The 23,689-nt window shown below is 47.0% G+C and overlaps 1 protein-coding gene across 2 annotated transcripts in view; it reads left to right on the top strand.

The window, feature by feature from the left end:
* Positions 1 to 23,689, top strand: part of LOC149345271 (uncharacterized) — a 44,108-nt gene that overhangs the window by 10,073 nt on the left and 10,346 nt on the right. The window contains exons 3-4 of one of the 2 annotated variants that reach the window (XM_089546557.1): positions 7,319 to 8,560; positions 21,371 to 21,688. In XM_089546557.1, coding sequence (XP_089402683.1) covers positions 7,319 to 8,560; positions 21,371 to 21,688 — 1,560 coding nt within the window. The remainder of the gene's footprint in view (positions 1 to 7,318; positions 8,561 to 21,370; positions 21,689 to 23,689) is intronic. The other variant, XM_089546558.1, reaches the window with a different exon arrangement.

Genomic DNA, 23,689 nt, shown 5'->3' on the forward strand with positions numbered 1-23,689 from the left:
ATTGTCAATCGCCGAAATAAAGAAGTTTTTTCGGAGCCAGCAATATTCGACTCCACTATAAATCATTGTTTCTCTTGGATGCATTCATTCTTTTATTTTTTGTTTTTGTCCTCCCAACTATTGTGTATTTTCTTGAGTGTTTCGCTTTTATTTGTGTTTAACTGTCACATAACTGCTGTATAATCTGAGTTGTCTCGCTATAATATTTTTTGCACTTCCTGCATGGCCCAAGTCTAGCCTGGGTAGTGGAGTGGAGCTCCACCAGTAGTGGAGACGCTGCGGGTATTGGGATTACAAATTAATAACCGGGGTAACAATGCGACGGCCTTGCAAAAAATAAAGTCCACCTGCGAACACATCAGTAGGATGATTGGCAGGATATCCGGCAAGCATGGTGGACTTGGAAAAGAAACCGTTCACCTGGTTCAGGCGTTCATCGTCAGTGGGGTGGTTTAGGCAGCGCCCTACCTCAAGCTGAGGAAGAGCGACCGCGGGAACCTCAACGCGATAATTCGGGCGGCGGTTAAAAAAGCGCTACGACTCCCTGCCAAAGCGTCCACTGAGCGCCTGCTCCAACTTGTTGTCCACAACTCGGTGGAGGAGTTGATTGAGGCCCACGGAACAAGCCAAATTGCCAGGCTGTCGGTGTCCAGCGCCGGCAGACAAGTCCTTCGGGACCTCAATCTCGCGCTGCTCCCCACCACTGAACGCAGAGTCGACATCCAGGAGGCATGGAAAAAGACTTTGTCTGTTAAGCCGCTCACCAAAAATATGAATTGGGAGTATAATCAGGGGAGGCATGAAGGCAGGGCAAAATTTATTCAAACTTATTACGGAAATAAGACAGGCATATGCTACGTGGATGCAGCGGGTCCAACCGAGGAGGGCCTCTGCACCATTGCGGTGGTGCACGACGGAAAGCAGGTGAACATGCTCTCGGTAAAACGTAGCGACGCGCTAACGTTGGAGGAAGTGGCGATTGCGCTGGCCGTCACCCACACCGACGCGGCGTACATAATGTCGGACTCGCAGCACTCCTGCCGAAATTACGTGCGGGGTAGGATAGCGCCACTCGCCCGCAGAATACTATTGGCATTTGAGAGCAATTCGAATTCGGCTATGTGTAAAAAACAGATAGTATGGGTGCCCGGTCACCATGGAGTTGAGAGAAACGAGGCCACTCACGCGGCTGCCCGAGCGTTCCTTCCCCCGGGTTCCACTCGATCCCCCGGTTCTGCCGCGGCAATCATACCGATTCCGCTAATCTCTTACGCGGATATCACAAACCATTTACGCCTCTGCAGGAGGGTACTCCCGGGACCCGCCAAGGGTCTCGACAGAACCGAGGAGTGCCGCCTCAGACGGCTCCAAACCGGGTTCTTCTTAAATCCCGCCGTACTAAAACACGTGGACCCGACATTCACGGGCAGGTGCAAATTCTTCGGGCAGTATGCTGACCTATACCACATGGTGTGGGCCTGCCAGTTAAACATAAATATTGCAGTTATAAGTCAGCCAACTAGGGAGGGCTGGGAGGCGGCCCTGTCCAGCTCGGACCTGGAGGCCCAGCGGGCCCTGGTCCACAGAGCACGGGCAGCGGCGGCAGCCAATGGCGTCCTGGAATAGGGACTGCCACCCAGATCAACGTCCACATCCACAGCTTCCCTTCCCAATTCAATACAGTGCTACATTAAATGTTTTCTCCTCCTCGACACAGTGGACACCTCAATCGTGCTTTAAGCTATGTGGCGGGTGTGACAGATGAGCGCTGCATGCGTTGGCGTTGACAACGTTGTGCCAGAAACGCGGCGCTGAAGCCATAGGCCGTCGGCGTTCGTTGTGTTCATTGGCGTTGGCGTTGACCATGTTTTACACTCCAATCATTGGGCTTAATTCTACAAGAACACGGCTTCAATGGTGACGTAATTAAGAAGCTTCAGGAAACCTCGCAGCAAATTATGCGACTCATTCGCCGAGTTAGTAACCGCCACTCCGGCTTGAGGGAAAGCAATACTCTCCGTTTAGTACAAGGCTTTGTGATCAGCCGCATAGCTTACATATGCCCTTACCTACATCTCAAGTCAGCTGAAAAAGAGAAAATGGAGGCCATAATCAGAAAATGCGTCAAACAGGCAGTTGGGCTACCCATACACACAGCGACTGAGAAAGTGTTAGGTCTCGGTCTTGATAACACCCTAAGTGAAGTTATTGAAGCGGTAACCGTCTCGCAGTACGAACGACTATCGGCCACACCAACTGGCAGACACATTCTGTCCACACTAGGCATGACATACGGACGACAAGGCGGACCAATAACTGACCTTCCCAAACATATGCGCCAGCTTCTGGTCATTCCTCCAGTACCTCGGAACATGCACCCAGATTTCCACGCTGAACGTCGTGCAGAGAGAGCCAAATCATTAGGCAAACGCTTTCTTAATGATACCTCTGTGGTATATGTATCCCAAAAGAAACCGAACTTTTTTTGTTTGAACCTATTTTTTCACATTTTAAGCAAAGACCTTCAATCTCCTTTAAAGTACTCTCCACTTGCAATGATACGCTTGTCGAATCTTTCATTCCATTTTTCAAAACATTGTTTAAATTCATCTTTGTGATGCTTGGCAGTCCCTCCGTGGTTTTTTTCTTCACCTCAGCAACATCAGCGAAACGCTTTCCATTCACCTGTCTTTTCATTCTAGGAAACAAAGAAAGTAGCATGGGGCAAGGTCGGTTCAGTATGAGGGTTGAGGAACAGTGGTCATACCATTTTTGGCCCAAAATTGTCGTAGAGACAGCGCTGTGTGAGCAGGGGCATTGCCATGGAGGAAAATCCATCTGCCACAAATCAGGCCGCTTCCACAGCACACTGTTGCCCAATCTTTTCAAAACATCCAAGAAGAAATTCTGGTTAACTGTCTGACCCTGCGGAACAAATTCTGAATGGACGACTCCTCTCACGTCAAAAAAACAAATCAGCATTGTTTTGAGGTTTGGTTTCACCTGACGAGCTTTCTTGAAACGAGGTGAATTTGAAGTTTTCCATTGGCATGATTGTTGCTTTGATTCAGGAACACTTGAGTTGTCCCCATAGCATCGTCCTTGAACGCCTTTCTGAATATTTCAAGAGTTTCCGTTCCACTTTTTCCGAGATTAAAAAAATTAGTTCGGATTCTTTTGGGTACCCCCTCGTAGATGCAGAAGATTCTTCAGCTGACAAGATGGTGGCTGTGGTCACCACAGAAAGTGGTACACTCATAACTGGGGGCACTATACGCACTAAGCACACACATGTTGGAGAAGAAACAGCCATTGCTCTAGCCATTGCGGGATCCTCGGCAGAAACCATTGTCAGCGACTCAGAATTGGCGATACGTAACTACACGTTTGGAAGAATCTCCCCACAAGCAGCACGGATTCTGCTAAATTATCAGTCCACGCGGCGCATTCGCCTAATCTGGACGCCTGCTCATGCCTCCCTTGCTGGTAATGAGGCGGCTCATAACCTAGCTCGAGAACTGTCCCGCCGAGCTGGGTCGTGCAGCCCACCCGCCCTATACTCCGGCAAGGACAGGTTGTTTTCTTACAGAGAAATCCTGCAGCACTACAGGCTTGCAAGACTTAGATTCCCCCCAGCAGATAAAACGCTCTCCAAGCAACAGGCCAAAGCCTGGCGTAAACTTCAAACTAACACTTACTTATCCAAATCCCCAATTGTGTAGCTTCTATTCGGAAGGACTCTACTCAGACAAATACAAAATTAGGAGTCACTTTGGCGACTAAAGTGGTGCAAGGCGAAAGCCTTAGTACAGCATTCTGTCACGAATGTGGTTGTGAATGATGATTCAAGTGCTGCCAGCGAATGACGCGTCCATTGGCTGTCTGCGTGTGTTACTGATGTGTGGTTAACATGTTAAGCTTCGCCTGTAAGAGTGGAACGCGACAGCGTCTTGCAACGCTGCCAGGTAGTCCACAGAACGCCATCGCCAATTCGGCTGTACGCCTTGCTGGACGGTAAATTTATTTTTTGAGGAAAGGAAATGTATCTCTCTCGCATATCTGGGTGGACACCTGCACCTCGCCGTAAGGGAAAGGGGGAAGATGGGAGTGAACGAAGACGCCGTATTAGCTAGACGCGCCTTTGTTCATTCCAAACCGTTCAGCTGGCATTACGGAGTGGCTAGCGTGCTCGTATCGCACTCCGGAGACCCTGGTTCGATTCCCCAACTCGACCAATTTCGTTCTCGGTTTTATTGATTTATGCGGTCTAACTAGAAAGGTTAATTAGGCTATTTCATATTTATATTATTGCATTTCTATCCATCATGTTCTGTCATTCACCTGTCAATTGTTGGAACTGTCTAGGATGTTCGACACAACGTATATGAAACGAGCAACGTCGAACTGAGTGGGAAAGTGCGTGGCGGTGGAGCGAACGCGGTTTTGTACTTATCTGTTTTTTCAGCAGCGTCTCCTTCCGCGGACGCTGTTGTCGCTGCGGCGCGCGTCTTTCTATTCTTTTCCTCTTTCTTCTGACCTCATCATTCTCCTCTATTTTAATTAGGCTAATTGATTAATTAAGCAATTAACTAAACTCAGTCCAACTTAGTTGGAGCATCACTATACGATCCCTTTGATTGGTTGCATGGTTACTAGCGAAAGTACAATTGGCCCCATTTGAAATTCGCGCACTGTGACGTCACGAGCATTTCGACCAATTGAAAAGCGTGACATTTTCTGTCGACAACTCCTGCTTACAACGATGAGGCATTAAAGGCTTCCGCCTTAAAAATTGTGACAGCAAAGCCGATCTAAATCATGATCTGGAACTGCCCTCAGTCCCTACCCGCGAGTCAGTTCATTACCGACTCTGCTCATTGGGAGGCTGTACTGCTCAGCCCCGACCCGGAGACAGAGATCAAGCTCCTCCAGCTGGCTGAAGACGCCGCCGCTGCCCAAGGGATATCGGCCGCCGTTTAAGCGGCGGGCGACTTCGTGTCGCTCTCCTACATCCGCTGGAAATAAATTTTCACCACCACCACCACTCCGATCATTTTAAGGAAAGGAAGTGCGCATAATCGCTCCCAGGGTCAGTGACGCCGAGCGCGCACGGCGAGGTACGCCAGCTGTCCGTAGTGACGTCACTTCCTCCTCGCGCATGCGCAGTATGGTCGAGCAAGTGAGCGCGCGCAACGGCGGCCAATGTAGCTCACGCTACAAAAAAAAAGAAACGAAAGCATGAGGTCAGGCGTCCATTTATGTTGACAGTTCCCTGCCTCCGATCGCTCGTCGCTGACATCCGAATGGTCATTTCCAGGCTCGATCCCAACATTCATCTTCTATGATAGCGAGAATGTCTGCTTTCCCGTTCATCAAAAAGCTAATTTTAATATTTCGTATTCATGACAGCAGCCCAACAAATTATGCGAGTTGGAGAGTCATAGGCATGTAATCTGCTTTAATTGAATAAATATGCTTAGAATTGTTTGAATAGCAAACGAGAGAAATGTATGGGTACGTATGTTAATAATTTCACAATTAGAAGTACAGCGTGCTTGACAGTACGGAGACACGCCGGTGTATTCAGCTCCGCTACGGCCAATCAGTGTCCATGGTGTCAATGCATTGGTAGCCCCATTCGGACTATCCGCGTTTTTCCCTCATAGAACCTGGATTTATGTTGCATATGCCCCTCAAATACTAGAAAAGGTCTAAATGTGGGCAGCATGCCTGTAGCATCGCCGCAGCTCAAGTAGAAGTACATCAATATTTGCCCGGCAGACCGAATAGGGTTAGCGTAGGTTTTTCTGCACCAGGAAAGTCTTCCGTTAAAGCTACCCTGGCATGCCCCAGAGAAGAGTGATTGGGGCATAATGCGAGCACTGCCGATTCTGAACCGTCCGACGGCCCCTGTGGGACCTACAGAGGTTTCGGCGCAAGGGCATCTGCCGTCAAGGATCTCAGATGTCAGCCATGCGTCCACATTGTGGCCACGCCCGCTTTTCAGCCCCACTGCAGCCAGTGCGGGACCTACAGCTGTCTGTTGCGTGCTTGGACTAACACAAATTTCTACTGCATAAAGCTCACATTGTTGTTTTGTCCGCCCTCAGAAATCCCACAAGGCACTCACGTAGGCATCATGCGGACGTGCCGCTCTCCAACCCAAGCAGGGCCATTCGGGTTCTATAGGACTTTTGAACGGGCAGCCCTATTTGGGCTAGACCAGTTGTTTTTTGCATAAAGCACACATCGCGTGGCGTCTACTCTGAAGTAACCAACATTTGTGCTGCTTCTTCCCTGATGTTACTCCACAAGGCTTTCATGTGGGCTGGATATAAGAATTCGAGCTTAGTTGGTGCTAGCAGAGCCGATATAGTGCCCATGCGGAATCAACAGGGGAAAGCTCAATTAAGGCTTTCCCACTTATTTCCCAAAGGCGACCGAATACGGTAATATAGGGGTTGCCTCAGCACAAAATTACCACAAGGGCCCCTCAAACCGAAGCCCCATATCGTGTACTACATTGAATCATGGTTCGTTGGGTACAGGTGAACACAGTGAAAAATAAAAAAAAAAATAAAATAAAAACACCAAAACAATAATAATGATGCGGTGTGAACAAGATAATGCTGGCAGTGGTGGCAGTGGCGCGGCAGTAATTAAGAGCCAAGCAATCTCTAGTGTGATAAACTACTTCCTAGTGCCTTGAGACCTTGCTCCTGCAGAGCATGAGGCCATTTTTTATTTTATTGATTGATTTGGCGTTTATCACAGTATAATCAGTTCGATAACTTAATACACTGTGTCGCCGCTTATTACCGATGTAGTTCTCCGCTTATTAGGGTGTTTAAAAGGAAACATGAATGTATAAAAATGCCTCGACCGCAGAGCGCCGGTCATCTAGTGACGAGTTACGAGCGATGTTAGTAGAAAACAGGCTTGGTTTATCGGCGCTGGTTCAAAAAAAATCTTGGAAGACCAACTAGCCAAAGAGCAACTCTTACACAAATGTTTTCTTTTAACTCGCTGCCCAAGACGTGTTATCCAATCACGTACAAGACGGCCTCAGTGCGATCGAGGCGAAACTGAAAAACACTCCCGAGTTCTGCGATGACCATGCACTTCAAATAGCGTGAAGTGCTCGATCTTTATCAAGAGCCATCCATTATTGCACCTCTTGCTCACTTGTCGTTTAACACCTTCAACTCTATCTACCGCACAATACCTTCAGTTCCGGCGTATTTCGGCCATAACGAAAAAAATAGTTCAAAGCTCTCTAACAGCTGCGCAATACACGTGCGGTGGGTGTCGCTTGCAGGTGGAGGACCGAAACACCTCAGTGTTCACCGCCTTCCTCGAGGAGCTCGGCCTCCCGTGGCCCAGCAAGTCCCCCGCAACTCGATACCAGCTTTTCAACACCCTGGTTCGGTCTTCGTTGCAGTATGGCATGCCAATGTTCTGGGGCTTCTACGTGGGTCGCCATCCGTTCCTACCCGCTGAGAACGCCATATACATGACGCTAGACCCCCGCTGCATTCAGTGGATCCGCGACATCGAGGCACTGTCCGCGGGGGGCAACGCAGACGACTACCTTAGGCGGTGCGCCGAGATTGTCGGCGGTACAGGTCAGTCCTACTCGACAATGATCCGACACGTGCTGAGCACTCACGAAGAAGTGGCCGAGATAGTGCGCCTTTTTTGGGGAGAAGACACGGTACCTCAGTTCCACAATTTGAGCGAGCCCGAACTCCGCCGAGCAGTCAACGGCCATCTGCCAGACGACTCCCAACTGTGGCCCGTGGACGAAATGGTGAACCTGCACCCTGAACTGTACGCACAGCTTGACTCGCAGCTGTTGAACCGCAGCAGCGAGTCCCGGGAGCGTTTCAAACTGTTCTTGGGTGCGTACGTGGTATGGGCGCTGTCTCCAATGGTCTCTGGCTATCTGACGAACACCATGCTTGCGGATATGGGCCGTGAACGGAGCCAGCACAACTTCCATCTTTTCAAGTGCATGGAGGCCTTGGAGATGGTGATGCCTATGGTGAAGTGGCAAATGCACAGGGATGTTCAAAAGAACCTAGAGCCCACGTGGAACATCGTGCGCTTGTCGAAGCTGTCAATTCAGGCCTTCGCGCGCTCTTACAGCGAGTCCTTAGCGCGTCAAGTCAGCTCAATTTTGGGGCTCGTTGCAGTCAATGCCTTCAACATGACGAGCTCCTGGGAAATGCTGGATGACGCCTTCGCCTACCTTCCCAACGACACAGCGGCGCCATTCTTTCAGCTGTACCGAAGAGCTGCGCAGGCCACTGTGACCTTCTTCAAGCAGTCGCTCCATCGGCCGGGACACAGCGTCTACCACGTGCCAGGCATCGCCTCAGTCCGCGCCTATCGGCTGGTGGTCGGGCGGGAAGTCTCTCTCTACCACTTCCTGACCTCCGCGCCACTGTACGAGCCTCGGCATCCAATGGCCGTAACTTCTGCACTCGCCGGGACATTAGTGGTCGGCCAAATCAACGTATTGCTCCGGCTAGCACTGTTCTACGACCACGAGTTCAAGGTATGTCATCCGATGCCCAATGAAAATGTATCAGAATTACTTGCAGCGAAGTGACATCGCTTGCGATAACGAGCGTGGCAACAGAGGGGCTGTTTTTTGTATGCATGCCTGCCAAGGTTATCCGCAGCGAAAATATGGCTTACGCGTGTTACATGCCACATCCCTTAGGAGAACTATATTAGATAATACAACAGATATAAGGCAGAGTTCCTCTGATGGCAGCCAGCTATACACTGTACAGCAGAGAACGAGCCATGCCGACAAGATCACCTTTGCTTTATTGAAATGTATCACAGAATAGAAACCTGTTGGAAATTGGAGATAACAGAACAATGAGCCGGGGGTATTTATTTATTTATTTATTTATTTATCATCATACCCACAGCGCCATTGGCTGGCATTACAGTGGGGGGGTAGAAGAAAAAGTACACAAATGCCACCGCGTGCAGGTGGTTACAAAAAAAAAGATAACAATGAGATAGAAAGAACACGGAATTATACACAAAAAAATGTCACAGCATGGAAGAAAATGAATCATTTGATAATATGGACACTACTTCCTCAGGCAGCTTGTTCCATTCCGAAACCGTTTTGGGGAAAAAAGACATTTTAAAAAGGTCAGTCCGGCACCTGTATTCTTTAACTTTAAGTGAATGATCTCTACGTAAAGACACGTAATCAGGGTTGGCTATATATTTGGTTCTGTCTATTCCAGTTCTAGAATGAAATATATTATGAAATAATTTTAAACGCAGTACTTTCCTACGTTTCTGAAGTGAGTCCCAACCCAAAGATTTTTTCGCGCTCGTTACACTAAAATATCGCCCATAGTTATTGAAAACAAAACGAACAGCCAAATTCTGAACTCTTTCTAGCTTTTGAACGTCAAGCAAGGTTTTCGGATCCCAGACTGTGCAAGCATACTCAAGTATGCTTCTAACGTTTGTATTATACAGCAGTTCTTTAGTCTTTAAAGGGAAAAGTTTAGCGTTACGTCGCAGGAAACCTAAAACACGACAGGCTTTGGCAGTAACGAAATGCACGTGACGATGCCAAGACATTGAACTTGTTAAATATACACCAAGATATTTAAATTCCAACACTGAAAGCAGTCTGCTATTATTTATGTTATAAGTGAAAATATGGGGAACCTTCTTTTTAGTGAAACACATATGTACAGATTTTTGTAAGTTAATATGCATTCCCCAGTTCTCACACCACTGGGCCACTTTACACAAATCCTGTTGTAATGCATCGCAGTCACTTTGATTGTTAATAATTCTATACAATACACAATCGTCCGCAAAAAGACGCATGTACGAAGAAATACCTGAAAAGATGTCATTCATGTAAATTATGAACAGTAATGGGCCCAAGACGGATCCCTGAGGCACCCCTGATGTTACAGCCACCTCATGCGATTGTTTCCCGTTGACAACAACACATTGACGCCTAACGCTCAAATATTCCTTTATCCACCTAATAACGTTCTCATTTATGTTGTACCAGTATAATTTTTGTATTAATAAGGCATGTGATACAACGTCAAAGGCCTTCCTAAAATCTAGAAAAATACAGTCAACAGAATATCCCTTATCTAAAGCACTTGACAGGTCATGTACAAATTCGGTAAGCTGGGTGACACACGAGTAACCACTGCGAAAGCCATGTTGATTAGTATTTAATAATGAATGTATACTAAGATGATTCATAATACTAGTATAAAACACATGCTCTAAAACTTTGCATAATACACTGGTCAAGGACACTGGTCGATAATTTGAAACAACATTCCTAGGTCCCGATTTATGTATAGGTACAACATTAGCAAGCTTCCATTCATCAGGCAAGGAGCCTTCCTGTAATGACTTTGTGAAAAGAATTTGAAGGTACCTTGACAACGCAAAAGCACAAGAAGAGAGCAGGATCGTGGGTAAGCCGTCCGGACCGGTGGCACTGTTATCTTTTAAGCGTTCTAAGAGCGACACAATTCCTCGCTGATCAAATTCAATGTTCTCCATGGGTTCCGTACAGTTCAAGGCAAGGCGAAAATCGGCAGGGCTATTGCTGTCCTCAGCAGAAAAAACTGAGCTGAAAAACGTGTTAAAGCACTTGGCTTTCTCCAGATTATCATGAACGATACTTCCGTTGTGATCGAGTGGCGGGATAGACAATTCATCCTTTCTGTTTTTTTTTATGTACTGCCAAAATTCTTTAGGGCGATCCTGGATACGCATGTCGAAAGACTGAAAGTAGGTAAATTTAGCCTCTTTGACCGAAGCATTCATATCCTTTGTAATCTTTTTTAACTGATCCATGTTATCTTCCGACGGATTTCTTTTGAAGCGCGCATATAGTTGTTGCCTCTTTTCAACGACTCTGCGCAGCGCTTTTGTGAACCATGGCTTGCTTTTGCTGCGACGTTTCGTCATCACCCATGACGGCACATGCTGCTCACGCAAATCAAAAAGTTTGGCTGTCAGTGTGCGCCACAGCTCATCAACGCTAAGTGAATCAGACAATGTTTCGTACACATCGACATAGGATTCAAGTGCCCAGGCTATCTCGGGGAAATTTGCCTTTCGGTAACTGTAAATGCGCCGATTGCCACAGTCTTCAAGTTTAACATACTGAAAGTTCATTTCCGCTAAAACACAACTGTGATCACTGATACCGGGCACTACAAGGGTAGAACAAGCTGCCGATGGTTGGTTAGTGAATAATAAATCCAAAACATTGTTGCCACGGGTTGGCTGCAGCACTAATTGGGATAAGCTGAATGAATTGCACAGATTTAACAATTCTTTGCCTACTGCGGAATTGGCTCTAGACGGAAGACATCCTGAGCTCCAGTCTAATTCAGGAATGTTAAAGTCACCTCCAACAACTAAACAGTCAGTTTTAACAGTTTCAATCATATCAGTTAGGTCGCTGATGGGTTCAAGCTGATTTCCAGGTGGCCTGTAAAACGAGCAAACTGATAGTAATTTACCATTTAAAAGTCTAATTTGAGCCCATACTGCCTCACATGTCCCAATATCAATTTCCATCTTACGAGAACTAACTAAGACGTCCACCAGTATAAATACGCCTCCTCCGTGCCTGTCTCGATCTTTTCGATAGCTGATATAGTTACTCGGAAAAACTTCGCTATCGCTAACATCCCCATCCAGCCATGATTCACATCCGATCACAACGGAAGGTCTCGCCATGTCAATTAGACCATGTAGCTTGTCCACTTTATTCTTAATACTTCTGCAGTTTAGTACTAGAATCGACAAAACAGGGTGATCCGGCTTAACTTGTCAAGAGGCTCGAACTACCTGCCCCTGAGATTCGTCGTAAATGTACTTGACATTATTCAAGTAAAGGACATCGTATTTCAGATGTGCTTTGCCATTGGGTCCCTTGCGAGGTTTGGCGTAGTCCCATAGCATTTTCCTCTTGTTTCGTACTGGTTCAGAGAAGTCCTCTGAAATGCTAGTAGAACTTCCTTTCAATTTCTTCGCATTTGACAGAACAGCCTCTTTCTCTTTGAATGAACTAAAATTAACAATTATTGGGCGAGTTCCTTCTGAACGGAACCGTCCGAGCCGATGAGCTCTTTCGATTCTGGGGTCTATTCCCAGAGTAGATCTACACAAATCTAGGACAAGTTTTTCAGAAATTGGTTGTGACTCGCGTTCATCCTCGTCCTTAATTCCATAAAAGAGCAGATTGCACCGTCGAGATCGATTTTCAAGATCGTCCACTTTCTTCATCAGAGTCTGCCACTCGGAACGCTGTCTTTCACTACTCGCCCTACAGTCCTCGACAGCGGCCCTCATTTCCTCAAGACCTGCAATCTTTGCTTCTAAATTGGCCATACGGGCATTCAGATCCGACATAGCTGTTTTGTTTTCATCCTGATAACTCTCAATAGTTGCAAGTTTTTCCTTAATTTCTGTCTGGCCTTGCAAAAGCTGCTGCAGGATTGCATCGCTAGGTCCTGGGTTAACTTCTATGTCGCCGCACAAAACCAGAAGCAAAAGGTAAAACGCAGCTCTTCGAAATAAAGAAAAACGACACCTTCTGCGTAACATGGGTCTGTGTGCTACAGAATGAGAAGAAACGCATGCATACAATACAGGGGGTGGAACCGGCAAAGCATACACTAAACATATATTGAAATATGTGTCACTAACCTGCGTGAAAAGCAGTAAATGCGTGAGCGGCAACGCCATTTCGGTATCGCCGGTTCCACGCCCCAACGATGAAGTGACGATTCCCGCCTTTTGAAGAGTGTAGTGGCACGGGCTGTAAAACCATGGTGGGTTGACTGGCACCGCACAATGTCCAAAATCGGCTGCGAGGCACACACAATCGTTGAAGTCGACCGTGGTTAGCACAGGTGAAAGCTTGGTGAAGGAACCAGTATCCAGCGTAGACGAATCATGCACAGCAGACAATTCCTCGGCATGAAAGCAGTGACTTGAATAACCAGCGATGAATACCTGCGTGAAAAGCAGTAAATGCGTGAGCGGCAACGCCATTTCGGTATCGCCGGTTCCACGCCCCAACGATGAAGTGACGATTCCCGCCTTTTGAAGAGTGTAGTGGCACGGGCTGTAAAACCATGGTGGGTTGACTGGCACCGCACAATGTCCAAAATCGGCTGCGAGGCACACACAATCGTTGAAGTCGACCGTGGTTAGCACAGGTGAAAGCTTGGTGAAGGAACCAGTATCCAGCGTAGACGAATCATGCACAGCAGACAATTCCTCGGCATGAAAGCAGTGACTTGAATAACCAGCGATGAATACCTGCGTGAAAAGCAGTAAATGCGTGAGCGGCAACGCCATTTCGGTATCGCCGGTTCCACGCCCCCACGGTATTCGCAGTATACCGTTCAAATGTATTCGCAGTATTCGCAGTAAACGGTATTCGCAGTATACCGTTCAAATGTCTGAACTATGCATGCTATGCTTCGAGGTCATCCCGTGGGAAACAGGTCAAGCACAGCAGGTGAAGCCAAGGACAACCTTTAATGAAACTTCGTACATATGTTCATGAAATAAGTCTTATGGTTTGGTGTCGCTTATGGGGGTTTAACGTCCCAAAGCGACTAAGGCTATGAGAGACGCCGTAGTGAAGGTCTCCGGAAATTTCGACCACCTGGGGTTCTTTAACGTGCACTGACATCGCACAGTACACTGGTAGAGAGAATTCCGCCTCCATCGAAATTATACCACCGCGTTTATAATCCATTACGACTCATTCCTAAAGGAGCTGACACCTGGTGCTTGACCGCGGATGCTAATCCATGGTTCCGTTATTTGGTACCTTTTTTAACCAAACTGGGGCTAAAAGTGATATAATTCTTCTAAGAACACCAGTTCGCTTCATTGTTATGTTAGGGTGCACTTCAGTTATGTATCTTCGAGGGAGAGCTCACTTCCTGCTGACGGTAGAGAATTGTGTAACATGAATGAGATTCCTCTATTACTCTTGCAGCGGACATTTTAAATGTATAAAAATATATTTGTAGACGCATTTTTAGGGGAATATTTTTTTCTAATGTTCTTACGTTACTAGGCAAAACGGTATCAACTTCACTTAGAATACAGAACTTCTAATTTCAATATCGCTTTCCGCGAACGGCAACTGAGTGGATTCTTCTAATACTAAAATTTCAGTTTTATTGTTGCTGTTTTTTATCCCTCTTGTTAAACGTTTTTCCGTTCGTCTATCCAAATGCTCGAGCTTTGTATGTCTGATTTATGTTCTTATTTTCGCCAGCGTCATTGTGCGCTTTGTTTTTTTATTTGGCTTGCAACATAATTCTCTTAACAACTGCTGCACTGTCTCAACTTAATACAATACTTTGCCATTCTTGCGGAGGAAAACGAGGCGCCTTCACGAACCGAGGCAAAATAGGGCGGAGTTTGACATCCAGGGTTAGCTAGTTTATGTTCAGCGGTGGGAACAAGACACAGCCACTATATAAGACATCCACAAATATTAGGCTCTTTGCAATACACCCGGGGAGCTCAACTGTTTACATTAATTCAAGGAGAACGAGGCTAAATTTACTAAAAGAGAGCTATATACCCATATTTACACAGCATTGGAGTAAGCCCTTACCTAACGTAAATTAAACACTAGTGATTACAATTCTCGAAGGCAGTGCAGAAACTGCAGGCGGGTGGCGAGTGAAATGGGGTGTGGTCAACGGCTTGGAGTTTCGGAAGTGGTCGGAGGCGGTTTACAGCCGAAGGATCGGGTCAAAATAGGCGACGGTCGGGCCTCCGTTTATAGGCGTTGTTAGCGAATGCTGAAGCACTGGTGGACCCTGTTTTTTTTTTAACGCTAAACACCTCGCCCCCTGCCATCGTGTCGCACTGCCGCTAAAGCCGCTAGAAATCAGTCACTGTCGGCCTGCTCCTAGTTAGTGTCGCCTTGCTATCAAGACAGTAAATCACAGAGAGAAGAAAAGACATACACGTGCTTACTTCCGCACGTTTAATGCTAGCTGTCTAGCCCGGCAAAACGTGTTAAGGAAATAAAAATGCAAGCAAAAAATTGGAGGGCACGCATAAGCTCCATCTTAAGGGCATGACGCGTTAGGGTTAGTGGCTAAATGTCCACTGATGCGGAATTGGCCACTCTCGACTTAACTGTCACTGTCAAGGGAGAAAACCAGCCAAAAAAGACGGAAACACAAGAAGAGAACGACACAGGACAACGGCTGGTATCACTGATGCCTGGGAGTGGTGCAGCGGTTAATTAAGCAATGATGCGACACGGCCCTCCGACGGCAGGTGCTGCCACCGGTGGAGGGCATGTGCGACCCATGGCGCTCTTCCCGAGCAACCTCCCTCTCGCAACCAACCAAAATTACGAGGAACTTTAGCGGCTAAAATGCTGAAAGGCGAAAGCCTGAGTGCTGCATTCTGCTACGTGATTGTTCGCTGCACATTTTGTTGGTGCATTAATTAACTGCCGATTAATGACGCTTAAGCTTCGCCTTTAGGAGTGGAACGCGACAGCGTGTTGTAGCGCTGCCACGGAGTCCAAGGAACGCCACCACCCGTTCGGCGCGATGCGTTGCCCTTTGAACGCAACGCTTTTTGAGGAAAGGAAATGGAGCTGTAATTCTCTGTCATCTCGGTGAACACCTGAGCCGCACTGTACAGGAAGGGAGGAAGTGTGAGTGAAAGAAGAAAGAGAGGCCGTAATGAAGAAAATGAAAGTTGTATTTGAGGAAAGGAAATTACGCATTAACTGTCTCACATATCACAGTAGGCACTAGTCGAAAATTGTATTTGAGGAAAGGAAGTTGCGCAGTAACTGCCTCACATATTTCGGTGGACACCCGTCAAAATTCGCGCGCGGTGACGTCACGACAATTGGGACCAATCTGAAACACGGACAATTACGCCTTGCTCGTCGGTAAATTGGTTTCTGAGGAAAGGAAATGTATTTGTCTCTCATGTCTTAGTCGACACCTTAACCTCACCATAACGGGAAGGGAGCAAGATGGGAGTGAACGAAGACACCGTATTCACTAGACGCACCTTTGTTCATTCCAAACCATCGTGCTGGCATGGCGGAGTGGTAGCGTGCTCGACTCGCACTCCGGAGACCGGGGTTCGATTCCCAAGCTCGGCCAATTTCTTACTTGGTTTTATTTATTTATATGGCCTGACTAGAGAAGTTAATTAGGCTAATTGGGTAATTAAGCAATTAACTAAGCTCAGTCCCACTTACTTGGAGCATCACTATATGGTCCCTTCAATTGGTTGCATGGTTACTAGCCAAAGTACAATTGGCCCCGTTTGAAATTGGCGCACTGTGACGTCACGACCGTTTCGACCAACTGAAAAGCGTGACATTCTCTGTCGACAACTGCTGCTTACAACGATGAGGCATTAAAGGCTTCCGCCTTAATAATTTACCTGCCGGCTGCCACTTTCAACACCTTCCGGCGGGCAGGTTGTGATGACGCCACAACGTCACGTGTCGAAGGTGCCTCACCTGGCTTTCTCCGCCAAGAATTATCGCTGAACAACGCCGACGACCCCGACAACACCTCATTTTCCGCAGAACAGAGCCTTAACAATTTCGCGGCAAAAAGCTTCACGCATAGCCTTTTCTACATCAGGATAGGAGACCGAAGAAAACGTGAATGACTAATACTACGTGCGCGTACACGTGCATGACGAACAGAACTGCGGCAAAAATCATAATTTACAAAATGTCTGAAAGAACCTGAGAAGCATGCATGCGTTTAATTAAACGAGGTATTACATATATGTTTAAATTCTGGCACTTCTGTCACGGATTCCCCCTTAATGACTGAACTCGAGTCTGGACGTAATGGCAGGTGAAGCGCGCACTTACGCATTGCGCCATTTGAAACAAATGGTTGTGGTTTTATTTGTTGTAAAAATAACCAGAACGGGAGGAAAACGAGGCTACAGGCTGAGATAAACGAAAAAAAAAAAACGGACGGTTGGCAAACAAGAAAAGGAGCCGAAACACAAATGGCAGGGGCAGCGAGAATCCGAGAATCGGTAGGGGAGGTCTGGAATACATAGCGCACTGTATTTTTCATCGGGGCAGCCACGATTGGCGTTCAGAAAGACTAAACCTGCGCGCTGTGTTTTTGGCATGTCACACAAGAGGAGACAAATGTCCCTATTTTGCCTTTTCTTCCTAACGCTGATCTTTGAGTCACTGACCCTGCCTCACCTTAATTTTGCAATATTCTGTGGTCGACTGTCACCATCACCCACACATCCTAAAATTAGGTGCTTCTCCCTAATTACCACCCTCATTTTGTGCTCCCTCCCTTACCCTCACAATTCGTGTTCTTAATATTGGAGTCATTGCTTTCCTACTAGTGATATATGCCGATGTTGCTTAGTCGTGCCTAGTCACTAACTGTAGTCTACTGCGTCTGCTTTCGGCTGCGTAGGAGTCGCTAGAGGACACCCTGCGGCATCCTGAGAAGGCGTTTCGTACACTTGCCTTTAGATACTCTACAGTTCTGGTTACCGTGTTTTCCAGCCATCGTCGTCCTCGCGTCCCTGTGTGTTTTAGAATTCAGATGCGCCCTGGACGGGAAACTGAAACAACGGCCAGTAAAGGCAGAAACGTTGCGACACACACATGCATTTTTTTTTTCTTTCCTCACCCTCACCTCACCACCTGTGGCGTCTTCACCGTCGGCATCAAAGCTGCTTCTTCGGCAATCCTCCTTCACCCTCAGTTCAGAGCGAGAAGCTCTCATGAGGTCTGGAGGAGGTGAATATGTTTGGTTGTTACAACTTCCACTCGCACCCTTATCCCCCGCAAATACACACACGCACACGCACACCAGTACTTCAGACCTGAAGCTCCTTGGGCCTGTTTGCAATTCCGTCGCTGCAGAAGAGACCGGGGGGCGGGGGGGGGGGGGGAGGGGGGGGGGGGGTGCGCTGGCATGGTGTGCCTTCTGCGAGGTGACGCACTTGTTCCTTAAATAAAGGATGTACTTAAGTTCATCATACTTGTTTTCGCCAAACAACTATACACAGGGTGTTTCACCTGACTTTCTGCAATTTTTAGAAATAAGCTATTTGAATTAGATGCGCGCTTTTTCTGGCATAGCACTGTCAGTGGTGTAGTACATCATAATGCAGCTAAGACGCGCTAACTTGCGGGCTTGTTAACCAATATTTAATAGTTAACTTTTAAACTATTACCCTTGGGCTCCTTAATTATTGAAAGGCATGCATCCCACCGTAAGTAATGTCCATATCCGTTTTTAGAATTTCGAGAACGCGATTATCCTCGGCGCTGCGGCCCAACAAATTTCGCCTACATCGCGCCAAAATGCATGCGGTTTGAGAAGCTTGCAGGCAAAGCAACCTCTCCAGTGAACCTAACTCGTCGAAATAGCCAAAATTTGTTAGGCCACAGCGCCGAGGATAATCGCGTTCTCGAAATTCTAAAAACGGATATGGACATTACTTATGGTGGGCTACATGCCTCTCAATAATTAAGGAGCCCAACGGTAATAGTTTAAAAGCTAACTATTAAATATTGGTTAACAAGCCTGCTAGTTAGCACGTCTTAGCTACATTATGATGTACTACACCACTGACAATGCTATGCCAGAAAAAACGCGCATCTAATTCAAATAGCTTATTTTTAAAAATTGCAGAAAGTCTAATGTGAAACACCCTGTATAGGCTGCTGCTTCGTCTGCGCTACGACAAAATACCCAGCAATACATGCAGGTTTCAAAGAAGGGCACGTGGCAGTGGTAGCCGTGGACGAAGAACATCGCTTCAGGATAAATCACTGCCGTTGTTTCCCAAAGTTCAGACGGATCTCAAAGACAAGAGTATACAATGCTTCAATAGAACGCATGGGCGTGTGTGCGCACCCCGAGAATATGGGTTTCAGTGCGATCTCATGTTCTAGTATAAACACGTAAGCATGCACGTGGTTGCGAGGAGGTACGTTCGGAACCGGCTAGCATGGAAATTCGGTTGCCATTAGCCCTGTGAGGCACTGCAGGTTATGAAGGTAGGAAACCTGCATGCATTATGGCAATTTCTCGTCGCAAAGAATCCGCGTACATTAATGGAAATATATTTTTGGGCTGGCGAGTTTGATCATTGTGGTCAAGTTCTGGCTTTTTTGCGTAAGCTGAAAAAGAATGCCTTATAGAGAGGCAAAAGTTATCGTTGAGTGCTCATAACTGGTGTATGCAGGGCTGTAGACGGTTTTCGACACAAGCGCGTGGAGAAGTTAAATCCCAGCTCCACCTTGCACCAACACGAAAGGTACAAGTAATAACGCGGCAGTGTTAAGGGCCCGTTCACACTTGTCCAAAAATACTCTGAGCGAAGCGGATTCGGCCGCCTCTGACGCCGACCAGGCGGAAAGTGCGCGGCGACAAACATGGCGGCGCCCTTCGAAGCAGGAGGACCCCTCGCTTCGGAATGAATTCGTCCTTGCTGCTGCCTTTGTCGGCGCGTTCACTGGTCATAAATGGGGCATCGGTCTTTCGCTTCGTCTCACCTCACCTATAATAAAACGAATAAGTGATAAATTCGCTTTATTTTCTATTTAGAATGACGATTTAAAGGCGCGTTCACACTTGCCCAAAAATCTGGCGAGCGAAGCGGTTTCGGCCGCTTTTGACGCCGACCGGGGCGTCACGAGGTTCTGAGGCAGGCGCTTAAGGAACAGCTCAAGGAGTAGAGGACTGTTGTTGATGTCGTGTGCAGCTGTCGCATTCGATGGAGGACCTGAGATGGTCAACAGTCACCAAAATCCTCAGTGCTGAGCAACTGCTGCAGGCGGCTGCGCTACGAGATGGTCTTCCGGTCCAAGACGGTAGCCTTGAAGTGGTCATACGGAGAGGAAGGGTCGGGCGTCTTCAAAACATCGTCAAACTCGTCCATTAGTTCAGGGGAGAGAGTTGACACGACGTGGAGATACTTCACGCGTTGCGAAGTGGTGCGCTGAAGGTCGAACACAGCCTCCGCTTGCGCGAACCATACGGCAGGACTGCGAGGGCAAAATTATGGCAGCTGAACGTGGACGCTGGCGATGTCCTCCAAAGGCGGCGTATGAGCTGGGGCCTGGAAGCCGCAACCGCGCCGGCGTTATCCACGTCCATCACGTCCGGGTTCACCAAACTGTAGAACAACAGAGACTTAGTCTTCTACAACTTAAACGGAGCACGACGCGGACGAAGCGAACCGGCCGGGAACCATAGGTATCAACTATACATGTTTATTCTACTCCGCACGTGGCCCCACGTAGCCAGCGCGAGCGCAGCACAGCTGACGGCGATAGCGCCTGTACGGCCTGAGAGACTCGAGCAGAGCTGTATAATTAATGCGAAAGGATTACACGGCCCACTGGCAACAAAACTCGGCGGCTTTGACCAGCAGCAATGGTCCGAAACCCCGTCAGTGACGTCACCATTCTCTGGCATGAAGGCAACAGTAGACAATAAGACAGTGTCGTCTACAGGAAAGAAAATAAAATTTATTCCAAAGGCGCGTTGAATTGAACCTCGGACATTCAGATTACGAGGCGAACAGGCAACCCATAGACACAAAACCATGTTATATCTTGGCGAATAATGGCAAACTCAGTGTATGCGTTTCCTTACGACTGTATGCTAATAAGCAGGAGCGTAACAAGAAAGGAATGAATCTTTAATGAACCAGTCAACATAGCTCACGGTAAAACAATTGTTTCGAATTTAAAGCACGTAAGTAATCTCAAGTGCCCTCCGTAACTTCTAATTTCTTGCATCCTACTTCCAATAGCGAAGCGGTAGAAGCATTGCAAACTATATAAAATTGCTTTATAAACCTCTTCACCACCAAGTTTTAAAAAAAACGGGGGTTTAATCGTCCAAGTTCATAATTATTTCGAAGGGTAATATGTCCTCTGCTATGTGCGTTATCCATAATGCGCTTTCGCGTCACTTTTCCTGCTTATTTCACGAAGCTTAATCCTGAAGGTTTGAGCTAATATCGATTGCGCCCGTCGCAAAATGCCTTCAAAAACATTTAAAGACGTATTAGGCTGCATACATTATATCGTGAAGAACGACGCCTCACTCTATGTTTGGGAGTGCATATCACGCGAATGAATGAATGAATGAATGAATGAATGAATGAATGAATGAATGAATGAATGAATGAATGAATGAATGAATGAATGAATGAATGAATAAATGAATGAATGAATCCGCTTATTTTATAGCCTGTGTAAATAGCTTTGCCCAAACTTTTTTTCCCGCTGCGCATCCAGGCATACCCGCCTAGAACCATCGATTCAGGTGCGTTGCGTCTCTACGTGGACACACTCCGTTTAAAGGCAGCGTTGAACGCTAGCGGCCTGTTGCCGGACGCCAGTCCCCAGGAGTCCCACGAGGTGTACCTGGCCAGCTACGCGGCGCTCACCGCTAGCAACCTGCCTTATCTTCAGAAGAACGCCGGCGATGGAGGCGATGCTGGCCTCTCCAAGGACGAGAAAAAGTTGTTCTGGGGCTTCCCGCTCGACCAGCTGTTCTTCTACCTGCAGTGCTTCTCTCACTGTGGAGCGGCAGGCCGCGAGCTTCAGAAAAAGGTTTCTGCACAGCATTCACGTCTTCCCTGAGGTCACATTCCGGACCTTTGTTAAAGCGTGAAAGCTAAATCTGTAGGGGATAAGCAACGCGAACCCGCATGGTCATTGTCGCGCCGTAGATATGCTCTTCAGCTGTTCCGTGTGACAACCATTTGTCCTCAATATGCTCTCCACCCAATTCATAATTCACCTCCAATTTCGATCTACGATCTTCATGATGTTTGATTACATGCAAGCAGGTGATGTCTCCTCTATACACATTTCCTTGTCCTATTTTTCATTGTGAACCGCTCACTCTAAATGATAAACTTGAAAATATGATTTTCATCATGACTAGTAGTAATTTTTATGCCTACCGCTAAAGTTAGGCGCCATAAACAACAGCTCCTGTTGGTCGCCAAACTTAATAGGCAGACATCGACAGTTATGCAGAGGCTCCAGAGGAACTTCGGTTCACAACATGAACTGGTGAGTGAGTTGGTCTGACATATCTGGTGAAGCAGCGCAACGGCACAGGGCCAAGGGAAGAAAGGGACGAACACAGCGCTGAACTGACAACAAATGTTTATTCCGGATGCTAACAGCGTATATATACACTTTTGCACCTTAGAAAAACAAGAACAGAAGAGCGGAAAGTATCAAACCCAGTCACTATGCGCATGCAGGTGTATCGCGTGTACATCGATCATTTCATATCAAAAAGTTGTGCTCGTTCAACGAGATGTCAACGGAAGGAGTGCTGATACAATTCGCACCCAGTTTCATGATCTCAGATGTTTCGGTAATCTCTCGTGTAAGCTTATCCTTGTGTTTAGTAACTACTTGGCTGTTTTTGAATACTGGGTAATATGAACAGTCACGACAGTGAATACCTATGTGGCGGGCCGCGTTCTTAACATTGTTTGCATGCTCTTTAAGTCTTTCATTTAGACACCGGCCAGTTTGGCCGATGTATGAACCACCACACGTCAACGGGACTGAATACACCACGTTGTCTTGGTATGGCACATATTTCATCCTGTGGTTTTTCTTGCAATTATGACCAGATTCCGATCTTTTATCCGGGCGATTAACTCTCGCACACAAGTCACTCAGTCTGACAGGAGCCGAAAAAACATCTACACCAGCCTTTTTTCCTATTCTCTTCAAATTGTGGGACACAACATGAACATAAGGTATTACTGCCAGATTTCTTTGTTTGGAATGAGGGACAGCGTTGCCCTCCTTCAGCTTTTTCAAAATCCCTTCTGCTACTGATTCCAGGATATGAAGGGGATATTTTGCGTCGGTTAGTCTATCAACGTGATTGGAGAAACTAACATCAATCTTCTGTGGGCAGGATTTTTTCATGGCATTTTGAAAGCATGACGCCACAATGCCTCTTTTCACGAGCTTCGAATGGGCTGAGCTATACGGAAGTAAGGGCTCTTTACCCCTAGGTTCAAATACCCAGCATACATGGAAATCAGTAAGATATAAGGTCAGATCAAGGAACTTAATGCGATCATTCACAGCCACTTCATGTATAATTTCCAGCGGCGAAAGCACTTCAGAGGATATCGCGCACAGGTCATTCACTTCGGAAGCGAAGCTAGCCGGGTCACAATCTAGTAAAATAAGCTAATCATCTACATATCGGTACACTCTTGCAACTGTAGAGCTCATGAGCGATTGTTCGAGCGCCCTGTCAAGCTTAGCAAGAAAGATGTCACTTAGCAATGGAGCGATGCAAGATCCTATGCAGATCCCATTCTTTTGAATAAAAACAGCACCTTCCCATTCTGCATAGGTTGACTGAGGGTAAACTTGCAGCAGGTTTAAAAGGCTTACTGCAGAAATGCCACACGCGTTCAGAAATGCTACCACTCCGTAGTCGTCAATTGCTTCACTAAGGCACTTTAACAGCTTGTCATGAGGGATGAAATAATATAGGTCTTTTACATCAATGGAAAATGCGCGGAGTGGCTTGGCCTGGTCAGTTTTTAGAAATGCTATTACTTC

This window comes from Amblyomma mixtum, chromosome 5 (assembly GCF_055824585.1).
Source record: "Amblyomma mixtum isolate Tamu chromosome 5, ASM5582458v1, whole genome shotgun sequence".
Classification (NCBI taxonomy): Eukaryota; Metazoa; Arthropoda; class Arachnida; order Ixodida; family Ixodidae; genus Amblyomma; species Amblyomma mixtum.